The sequence below is a fragment of the Rhododendron vialii genome, chromosome 7a, assembly GCF_030253575.1.
Source record: "Rhododendron vialii isolate Sample 1 chromosome 7a, ASM3025357v1".
In the NCBI taxonomy this organism is placed as follows: domain Eukaryota; kingdom Viridiplantae; phylum Streptophyta; class Magnoliopsida; order Ericales; family Ericaceae; genus Rhododendron; species Rhododendron vialii.
In genome coordinates this window covers 15,013,627-15,025,188 of record NC_080563.1, presented here as the reverse complement: position 1 = coordinate 15,025,188, position 11,562 = coordinate 15,013,627, and the positions used below count along the sequence as shown (strand labels likewise).

At 38.1% G+C, this 11,562-nt stretch overlaps 1 protein-coding gene across 1 annotated transcript; it reads right to left on the bottom strand.

The window, feature by feature from the left end:
- Positions 1–7,571: 7,571 nt before the first annotated feature.
- LOC131333696 (E3 ubiquitin-protein ligase RSL1) lies at positions 7,572–11,115 on the bottom strand. Its single transcript, XM_058368365.1, has 2 exons — positions 9,781–11,115; positions 7,572–7,885 (listed from the first exon to the last, which is right to left on the bottom strand). The coding sequence occupies exons 1-2, from the start codon at positions 10,725–10,727 to the stop codon at positions 7,804–7,806; spliced, it is 1,029 nt and encodes a 342-aa protein (XP_058224348.1). The 5' UTR covers positions 10,728–11,115; the 3' UTR covers positions 7,572–7,803.
- Positions 11,116–11,562: the final 447 nt, after the last annotated feature.

The following is an 11,562-nucleotide window of genomic DNA, read 5'->3' as shown; positions in this document are numbered from 1 at the left end:
TCTTTATGGTCAAGGGATTGAGGATTTTAAGTTGTTGATGTCCATAAGGATTGTCTTCCACAATGCAGATATGTTCAAGTAGAGATTCCATTTATACTAGTAATATTAACCATGAACGAAGGGAGGAGTGCTAGGGGTGGTCATGATTGCTTCTCTAAACTTTATAATAACCACTAGAGTATCTTCGAAAATTTCATTATCATATACAAAATCTTATCGAATGGTCTAATAAAGCGTGAGTCAATTTGAGATAAGATTAAACACCACCAAAATATAAAGTTATCTACTATAAAATTGCACCCACGGAGTCCACTATTTTTCGGTGATTAGGACCGGCAAAACGAAATCAATAATTGAAGCGTTAGATTTAAGCAGAAAATAGTTAGAGAAAATGAGGAGAGTATGGTAATTTAATACCAAGAGAAGATGACTAAGAAGACGGCCCAAGTAGTGGACGGGATAGCTGAAGTACGGTTCATGCTCTATCTTCTTGAGCAACTCGTGTAAGGGCTCCTTAAATACTGTGGTATTGGCCTCAAATTCACGAGGCTTCGACCCTCTCACATAGTCCTTTTGGTACCCGCCACCCTGATTTTCCCAACGGTCCTTTCCTTTGCCCTTCTGAATGTTATGGATGTACCACCCTTACCGGCCTCTCCGACGGGCTTCCACCGCATGGCCATATGTTTAGTCATTTGACAGTGTTGGTCAATGCATATCATTAGGTCATCCATATCCTTGGGGGTGGAGGTAGAAATCTTGGTAGGCGTCCCGGGCCGACTCGTCCAGCCCATTCTTGAATGAAGTCATGGCCACCTTTTGGTACCGAATGCATCCCGCGATTTCATTGAACGTGTCCCAGTACCGATCGGCATATTCCCGAAGGCTCTCTCTAGCCGTCTTCCCTAGATTTAAAGGAGCATCGATGTCCTTTTCTTGCTTTTGGCTTGTCACAAACCTTTGGAGAAAAAAGAGCTGAGAGCATTTATACGTTGTGATAGACTTGCTTGGCAACTTGTAAACCACAAAAGGCTGAGCGTTCCCAAACTAAAGGGAAACATCTTGCACATTAGTGCATCATTGGAAGAGTACAGGGACAAGTGAATCATGTGAGAGGCAACGTCTTCGGGTCATACTGGTTAAACTTCGATATGCTAATTTTTTTGGCGGCCGAACAATTTCAAGGTTGCATGTGAAGGACGACAAGACCAACTGCTCCAGTACCAACTCCACCTTGGACTGCGGAACCTTCGGGACCGAGACACCTTGAGCAGGCTTGGTTATGCGAGCATTGTCTCTGGTTCTCGAGGCGTCCTCTCGGTCTCTACGGTCGTGGTGGCCAGGAGACCTCTCTCGTCGGTGTTCTCAACCTATGTGCCAATCGTACGCCTGGTTGCGCTCTCTGTGTCTTCGGTTATGCTGTCGGTCAATCTCAGTCTCGTGACTGACCGTTTCGGCCGAATAAGAGGAAATGAAGAATGAATTGAGTAGTAATACATAAATATGAGTGCCTTCAGAAACAGACCCCGTGCCTCTGTAGTGCCCCCAAAACAATGCAATGTGCAGCCCCTCAATAATATGCCATTTTGAGGTAGTCCCAATCAAGTTTGAAACCTTAAGGCCAATCTGTTAGGAGTACTTTGTTGCTTGACAAACTTTTCTGGCTTAAGTTAAGGCCAATTTATATTAACTATACTTAATTTTGGAAGAATTTTTTTTAACTTTTTTAATTTGTCTTGAAAATGAGATTCGAAAAGTTAAAAATGACGAAAGTAAAATAAAAATAAAAATGAAGAGTTAACCAAACAACAAAAAAATATGACGTGGACAATTTTCATGGGCGTATTTTTGTTTTTGTTGATAAGCTTTCAGTTATATTTTTCTATTTTTACGATTTTCTTCTCCGAGACAGATTGAAAAAGTTGATATTTTGACCTTAAACTAGAAAAAAACCCTAACAACGAAAATAAGTCACTTGTAGAAGATGAAAATCAAGTTAGCCATGGCCTAACTTTATTATTAGATTATTTCTTTATAGAACTATACTATATACTAACTTATTTTTTAACTTGCAAAAGATGAAAATAAAATTAGCTATGAATTGGCCTAACTTAACTATCAGATTATTTTATTTCATTTATAAAACTTTATACACTAGTAACTTTTTTTTTAAACTTGTAAAAGATGAAAAAAAGATTCATTCAAAATTGAGTATAGTTAATATAGATTGGCTTTAACTTAAGCTTGTAAAAGTTTGTCAAGCAACAAACTACTCCTAACATGCAGATTGGCCTTAAGCTTTCAAATTTGGTTGGGACCGTCACAAAACGACATAGTGTTGAAGGGCTGCACATTGCAGTGCTTTGGGGGCACTGCAGGGACATGAGGTCCTTCAGAAACAACATAAGAAAAAAAGTTGTATGATTGAGTGGGACAAAACAAAAGGAGTTTGCTAAAGTAGAAAATGGAGAGTCGGTGTTGAGACTTGACTCTCCATAACTCTTGAGTCCTCTTTAATATACTATAGAATTCTAAAAAAGATCAAAAGTTTTTAGAGTGTTCTACTGAGAGGTTCAAGAGATGGAGGAACCTAGAGAGTTCCGAAGAGTTCCAAAATAGTGTAAAATATTGGTGAAACTCTACTATATGCTAAACTTGTGTGGAGAATTCTAAAATATCTTGGAGATATAAAGAGTGGAAGATATTTCTAGGAGAATGTGAGCCATTGGATAAAAATAATTCTAACCGTCCATTAAGGAGGTAGAATGCAATAAAACGATAAGAAATGACGACATTTGGAGTGCACCTGGCAGAGTACATGTGGAGTGCACTTAGGAGAGTGCAAATGGGAACACACTTATGTGAGCACATACATTTGGAGATGTGCTATGAGAGTTTATTTAGTCCATTGTAGGTAAGTAAGAAACGTGTAATGAATACTGGTAATCAATAAACACGTATTCATTTGTGGTATTTTGCTGTGCTACACTCAACAAATAAATACGTGTTTATTGATTACCAGTATTCATTACACGTTTCTTACTTACCTACAATGGACTAAATAAACTCTCATAGCACATCTCTAAATGTATGTGCTCACATAAGTGTGTTCCCATTTGCACTCTCCTAAGTGCACTCCATATGTACTCTGCCAGGTGCACTCCAAATGTCCTCATTTGTTCTCGTTTTATAGCATTCTACCTCCTTAATGGACGGTTAGAATTATTTTTATCCAATGGTTCACATTCTCCTAGAAATATCTTCTACTCTTTATATCTCTAAGATATTTTAGAATTCTCCACACAAGTTTAGCATATAGTAGAGTCTTCACCAATATTTTAAGTTAAGTCCAAGAGAACACAGTCTAATTGAACACTACTTCAAGTAAGCAGAGCATTTTGGAGTTGAGAAATTTTTGGCTTCTGTTTATTTATTTTTTTTAAAATTTAATTTTAACGATTATTGAGTTATTAACTAATCAAAACCGCGCGACCCGACGTTCAACAGCTACCCTTTTGACTCTTCAGATATTGATCCTTAAAACTGCACGAACACGAGCGGTGTAGAGAAAAAGACCATAAAAAAAGAATAGTAGTACGAGTGGAAATGTCTTCTGGTTCATGTATGAAAAACCATGAGACATGCGTGAACAAAGACGTGTACTATGAAAGACAAACCAGCATGTCTAGTCGGTTGGTTGGGCTTTGACCCTTGTGAGTTGCCAGCTAGAAAATCTAAAGACAAAATACGTGCACGTCTATCAAACCTTGAACACTTCTCACCCGTTTAAATTTCGTTGTTTGACAATTTTTTGGGAGAGGAATTTTTTTAATTTTTTTTTGAAAGTCTATTAGAATTAAATTCAGACATTCTCTCAAAATGTGTGAATTTCATCAGGTAAATTTTTTTTATCAAGTTTTTTTTTTTTTGGTATAAAAATAACAACTTGAAAGGTCCGCAAAGGGGGTGCATGTTTTCAAGTAAATTCAATTTTCGTAATTTGCAATCCGGTTTGGTACTCGATCCTCAAATAAACTGAATTGTAACCCAACAATTTCTCTTTTTCTTTACATGAACTAGAAGTTGGGCATGGCACTCTGTGAATACATGGGGTGTGCAAGTGGGGAGTTCTGTGGATGTGAGGTATGACAGTTGGAGTGGGAGTGATTTTACATTTATCACCTTGACAGCTAATTTTCGTCGTAGTTAAAGAGTGGTAAAAAAAAATTTGTGAGATTAATTGTGAAAATCACTTTTATGAAGTAGCTTCACGAAAGTGTTCATGCCAAGGTTTTTTTTCTTTTTCCTGTTAATCGATAGAAGAAATCATTTCATCATATGTGAAGTACAGAGTACAAATCCAGGACACTACATCAATTGTGAAAGTTCACGGGACAACCTAACCCAACAACTAACCGAATACAAGAAATAAGTCCATTATATGATAGAAACAAAGAAAAAAAATGAAAAGCCTCTAAGAGACTCTGATCTTGCTGATAAAAAAAAAAAGAACTCCTAATCTCCTAATGAGATGCAAGCCCCCGTTCGTTGATGCCAAAGTAGATAACCCCTTTTATATTAGATAGAATAGATACACGAATGAATCCTTTGATTTCAAACTGTCAAATGGGATCATATTCCGTCTCCACTTCAACCACGCATGACATATATTCTTAGTGGGTGTTTATGACCATTAATCCTTGACATTAGAAGTGAAAAATCATTGCAAACACTTATAACTGCAACTATTTTTGTGTGAAAGGTTTATATAACTGCAACTTTACTCTTGTGGATCTTGGATTGTACTCTAGTGATTTGCTCTTGGTTTGAGAGAGCTACACGTTGTTTTCAAAACAAAACAAACACCTATTGATATAAGAAACTCTACCCCACCACTCTGTTTCACCGCTCCTTTCATCGCTTTCAATCTCATCGTCTAGGGACTCTTCCTCGGAAGAGTTGTTTCAAAAATTTGGACCATTGATTGCCGAGACGAACGGTGAGATTGAGCGCTGTGGTGGGGGAAGTAGTGAAACAAAATGGTGGGAATAACACCCGTTGAATTGATATTCCGTCCGTAATACTCCCTCCGTCCCTTTTTTTGTGTCCAGTATTCCATTTTGGGCTGTCCCTTAATAAGTGTCCATTTTGTAAAGTTAGGGGGGTAAAAGTTGGTGTATTGTCTATTTTGTCCCTAAAAGTAGATTTTATTTTGAAAAGTTAGTGAGTAAAAGTGTAATGATGATGGGTAAGTAGGAAAAATGGAGGAAAAAGTTGATGTGAAAGGTGTAATGATGATGTCTTTTTAATAAGTTGGAGTTACGAAGCAGGACACTTAAAAAGGGACGGAGGGAGTAATTGTTTTCGAAAAGCTTCAAATTTTCAAGAGATACTTTTGATGTTTTAATGATATGTTACTTTAATTCGAGAAAAAGAAGGGGCGAAAGGCAAATTGCGTAGAGAGAGCTCGTTAAATTTTGAGAAAATAGACAAATAAAAAAGATGGACAAACAAATTGGGACGTATGAAAAAATAATTTCTTGGAGAACAAATTCTCTTTGATAACCAGGCAGTCGCTGGAGCTATCTCACAAGTGTGAATTCAAATGACTCTTTGATGAAAACGAATTTGTTGCATTGTGAGTATAGTGTTGAACTGTTGAAGACAGTTATTGGAGTGGATTAGGAGGATAAGATGGTGTCGCATATCATCTTGCTGAAAGACATCATCCCGTTGCTTGAGACAGTATGAGAGGGCTAGTGTTTGAGAGAGTTTAATTTTGTTGTTATTTTCCAGTATACCAAAAAAAAAAAAAAAAGAAGTTATTGGAGACAGTTTGGACCCTTTTCTGGGTGGGCTCCAAGCAATTCACGAAGCGAAAATGATATTGGTACTGACGGGGTCGGTATCTAAATCGTAGGGACGGCCGATTCGAGCCGTCCAAAAATTCTAAAAAAAAAAAAAACGAGGGAGCCCACGCGGAAATCAACGGCATCCGAGGTGTGTAAGGTGCTTGATCTGAGCACTCTTTTTTCGTGTATATATATACGCCGTCCGGTGGCCGGAGACGGCCTAGCGCGGCTGTCCCTACGATTTCGGTACCGACCCCGTCTGTACCAATAGTGCTACTCATTCACAAAGAAGTAAAGAACAAATGCAACTATATTAGGCACTTTGCCTCCCCAAAGTGCAACCAAAAAAATTCTTTTGAATTTTGCCAATTTACTTCTACTTGTTGGGCCGGTTTGTTAACCCTGTTACCTCATAAGATTGGACTACCAATCCCAACGGGACTCCAAAACCTTTGTTTGTTAACCCAAAACGAGCATGGACCGTGAGTCCAATGAGATTAGCAATTCGGCCCAAAAGAGATTATTAGAGTATTATTTTTTCTTTTGATCCACCCCAAGGAATATTGGTAATACTACTTCCGTTCCCATTTAATAGTCTATCGTTCTATTATAACCAGATAAAAAGCTAATTATATCAATAAATTGTACTCCTAATGAAGTTTACACCCAGTATGGATCTTGTTTGTTAGATTTCAATTAGTTCTATAAGACAATATTTTTAAATCACGTAAAATAATATAAATTACAATATATATTCAATTAAAAAAATGACACGAATTCCCAAACGAGAATATTAAATGGGGACGGAGAGAGTAATGTAATGGCCGAACTACCCCCAATAAGTGCAAGAATCATAAACGCAAAACCCAAGGTCTTAACATTTTAGTTGTTCTCTTTCTGAACTAGACCAAACAGCGCAAACCTCAGGGCGAGATCGTGTTCTCCATTCGTCTTCAAATCAGCGAAAGTCAACCTGCACTCCGGCAAGTATGACATTGTTCGACCTCCTCTGTCATTTTTTGATTGTGGTTTATGCGCGATTGCTGCAATTTTTCTTGTGTTTTGTGCTTGTAATTCCGGATCTGGTAAGAGCTCTTATCGTCATTAGGCTCCTTTTTTTTTCGTATTCGGAGGAGGAGGGAGTATCGATTGGCAAAGGAATACGTACTCTAGTGAGCTGCTGCTTTGGTCCCTCTTGACAGTCATAGGCATCTTTACCTCTACATGAGCTGCTGCATTGTATAGTTAGTTTGGTTTTTGAATCCGATCCTCCCATTCGGAAACAAATGTGAAAGTCTCTAATTTCCAAACTAACTTGACAGAAGAACATTTTGTACAACATGAAAGTCTCTAATTTTTCACATTGCACAAAATGGAAGTCTCTAATTTCCACAGCATACCCGATCAGATTAACTGCGCAAATCACTTTAACAGAAATAGTGCGCCAAAACTTCACAAATCTCCCTGAATCCTGTCAGCTCTACTGCAAGGTTGGTGGGTCCCGTCAGCTCTACCGCAAGGTTGGTGGGTCAAGCACTATGTCACTATGGCCCACCAACTTTGCGAGAAAGCAGATGGTTTAGGAGGCTAAAATCTAGCTCTAGAAGCACTGTCGGCACCAAATAGCCAATACCACGTTGCACTTCAGCTCCAAAACTACGGACGTAACATGAGCAACAAATGAAAGTATCCGAAGAAAGCCAGTAGAACACAACAGGATTGAGGAGACAATCATTTCCTTACATCTCGAAATCCCATCATCCTCATGAACAAGAACATAATTCTATTCACATATCAAACAGCTCTTAAACCATACTTTCAGTTGCAAATATTTTTTGCATCGTTAGTAGATTTCCCAAAAACTAATACTATATGCAACTTAGACCTTCCAATTTGAGTACCAATTTATTCTCCTGTTTCTGCGTTAAACTAGTACAAGGGAAAAGGGCATCTATGAGGTCCTTGTACATTTTTGACAAACGTGCCCTCTCATAGAAGATCCTCCGCAGGCGTAACAGAAAGCATGTCCACACCTGTATTTAACCCACAAATGGGAAACAAAGTATACAAATGAATAAGTAGATAATTTAATAAATCATCAGAGGATAATAAGTCAACATAATTGACGAAAATGATTTGGGATCAGTACGCTGGTTTTGGTTATAACCATTAACCAACTATGTCAACAACAATATAAACCAAACTTCCACTACAGTCCAATGTCACCCATAGAAAACAAACAATGGATTAAAAAAAAGGCCATTAAGAGCTCATTAGTCACCGGATTTTCTTTCTCAATCAGAATGTTGTATGAAAAATCAACTAGGCATCCGGCTATTAGTGGAAATTATCGCAAGAGTTCAGAATGCCTAAATCACTACGCCAAACTTCCCCTGTATCTCCAATTGGGAGGAGGACCTTGATTAGAAACTACATATTTTGTGTTCTTTAACGAAAAGGATGCATGACACAGGTTATTAAAGCAAGTTTGGCTGAGCAGAGAACAACAATGTCAAGAACACACCGAACTTATCTCCCACAGCACTAGAAAAAGATTTGGTTTGAAAACATGGCAAGAGCATTCAAGTACAAAGAACCTACTCAATCTGGAACAAGACCAAGAAATGGTCTCTCCAAGTACATTATAACCAAGGCTGTCAAAATGAGAACCGGAATATTCTCTTTCTGAATTGCGAACAGAACTGAAATGAGGATCGTAAAGATTTGGTTATAATTCCAAATAAACACCCTTGGGCAGTCATTAATGTACAAAAAGTGCATTGCTATCTATGGAAAGTACATTAGACATCCGTAAATGTGCTTGAAATCTGTGGATGCGTACTGGAAATCCAACATTTGTGGCCTTAAGTCTACATCGTGGTTAGCAGGACAGTCTCTAACCTACATTGAAAAATAAATTCGGACACTTAGGTATGTTAAAACGTGGAAACTTTGAGCATGAATCAATGGAAAACTTGTTTTGAATGATGGGTACATGTTGCAAAAGGTACATGGTTGCCTCTATGGAAAAGATGTGGTTCCCAGCACTATACATAAATAATAAATATCAACCCAAGGAATCACAAAATTTTGGATCTAAAACCTGAGCACCGTTACTGGACCATGCTGATGGAATAGTATTAACATGGATCATCAAAAAAGAAAAATGAAAAACAAAAAGTAGTAAGTAGACATCAAGAATGACTTCGTGACAGAATTGCAAAAGCTCATTCACTCAACCCAACTAAACTGAACAGCATAAACAAGAGTTAATTGAGATCTAGAGATTAGAATGCAAGCACCATAACAATATCAAAAAGAATTGCAAACAAAGAACAACAATATTAACTCTCAAAATGCAGTTGGAACTTTTAAGTTTCAAAAAACAAAAGATATATTTAAGTAGAGGGACATGTCTTTTAGTTAAAGGGCGTGACTTGTAATTCTAAATGAAAAGACTTATTTGTCGGAAATTAAGTGACGTGACTTTTTAATTTCGAAACATATATACATGTATAGCCTACTAATAAGGAACAAAATACTCTTTCCTTCTCTATACTTTTTTGTACTCAAAATGGGTAATCAGACTCAAACTTGGCACATCCATCTTTCACCGATTATGAAGAATAGAGACAAACTGGAAGATTTTTTGAGATTGTACCTTGAAATCATATTCAGTCATCAAAATCTACACGAAGGGAGTGAATATGACTTTAGGACTACCAGTGCCATAACTCTCATTAATCTCGAGACTATTTTCCTAACTTTGAGGATGCTGTATCTTTCTACTAATTCTGTTCATGCTTTTAGAGATTCATGCAATCCTGCCAATCTCTATCGCTTCATTTGTGCGATGATTGTGATGCAAATTCCCAACAAATGCACGAGAAAGAAAGCAATTGAAATCAGAAAAAAAAAAAAAACTAACCTGCACTTCATATACATGCAACCTTCGGATTTCTCGACAAAAAACTTGCACTTGGGACACCTCATCCACTTCTTCTTCTTAGCAAGGTGCATCAACATCATATCCTCTCTCCCTCTCTCATCCTTGTTCAGCTCCTGAAACTCAGCACACTCGAATTCCGAGTGCCATGGAACCTTACACTGCACACAAAACATTCTCTTGCAGTTTGGACACTCAGACTGCCTAATCACCTCACCCCCTACTCCACCACCGGTGCCATAATCGTCAATCAAAAGTGCAGAGCAATCCTTATAAGGACAATAAAACTTCTCAGATGCCAGAATCACAGCCTCACACAGAGCATTCCCCCACCGATCAAACACCTCCGGGGGCAAGATCGCCCGGCAATGTTCCGGTTCCAAAAGCCCCCTCTTACAATCAGTATAAGGACACTGTATCTGGGTAATATTCTCCTGAAGCTTCGAAGCTATATACTTGATCATACAGTCAGAACAGTAAAAGTGGGTGCAACCCATTATGCTAAAAAACTCACTGTAAGGTTTCAAGTCCACACAGATTTCACACATGAAAGTAAAGGGCTCCGAATTCGAGTTCGAAGACTCACCGATTTCGATAACAGAAGAAGGGTTTCCATCATCGACCTCTGCCTCGTCCGGGAAGAGGGAGAGGTCGATGATCCTTCTCTTCTTGCACCCGTTTTTCCGGGTGGGTTTTCGCGGCAAGAGAGAGGAGGTGAGCCCGAGGCGGAGGTCGAGGTCGTCGGCGTAGTTCTCGACGGAGATGGCGTTCTGGGGGCTGCTGCCGCTGTTGCGCGATGTGGGTGTGACGTAGATGAGTGACACGTCATCGTCTTCGTCGTCGATGACGTCGATTATCACGGCCGGTGGAACCCTTTTGGTGGGGTTGTGTCTGGGTTTTGATTCTGATTTTGAGGCAGCGATCTCCATTGGTTTTGCTGAATTGGGTTTAGTTTGGTCAGTGTTCTGGGTTGTGTTGGGATTCAGATGGTGATGGAATTCGATTGAGGGTTGTGATCATGATCGGTTTGCAGGTTTTTTCGGTTATCACTGGGAGTGTGGGTTAAGTGTTCTTGATTTTGAGAATCTTTTCCCTTCCAAAAGTTCATGTTACTTGCTACTAAACGAAGGATAATTTCAAGTACTAGAAAAAATAAATTTCGGAGTGCATTTTTTTATGAAAGTGAAGTGCGTAAATCATTTTTCGTAAAAGTACAAATTTTGAAATGCATTTTATATGAAAGTTAAGTAGTGAAGCTTTTCCCAATCCATTCTGGTACATAGATTTATATACTGGTTCAAAATCGTACAATGCACTTAAAAGATCTCGTTATTTTATGGGTTAATAACTTAATATGCGTCACACAGTTTTATACATACTTGTATACATCCTTCTGTGAACATATACTTTCCTTTTCTTTTCTTTTTTGGCCTTTTTTCCTTTCTTAAGTACTGGAGTAAGTTTTTATTCCTATCAACAGCATAAACAAATTCGAGAACAAAAAACTAAGGTGTAAGTTTAGCAGAACATATTCTTTAATAGACGTATGAGAGAGGATTCTATGTTAATACACTACTTTATTGACTCAAAGACTAATCTTATCTTGTACTTATAGAGTTTTATTATAAACAGACCGAGGGGTGTTTCACTTTCCAAAAAAAGTACTTTTTGAAAAAAGAAAGTAATTTCAAGTTCAAAAATTATGTGTTTACGTAAATAATTTTCCTACTAATATGGATCTTGTTTGATAGATCTCATTAAGAT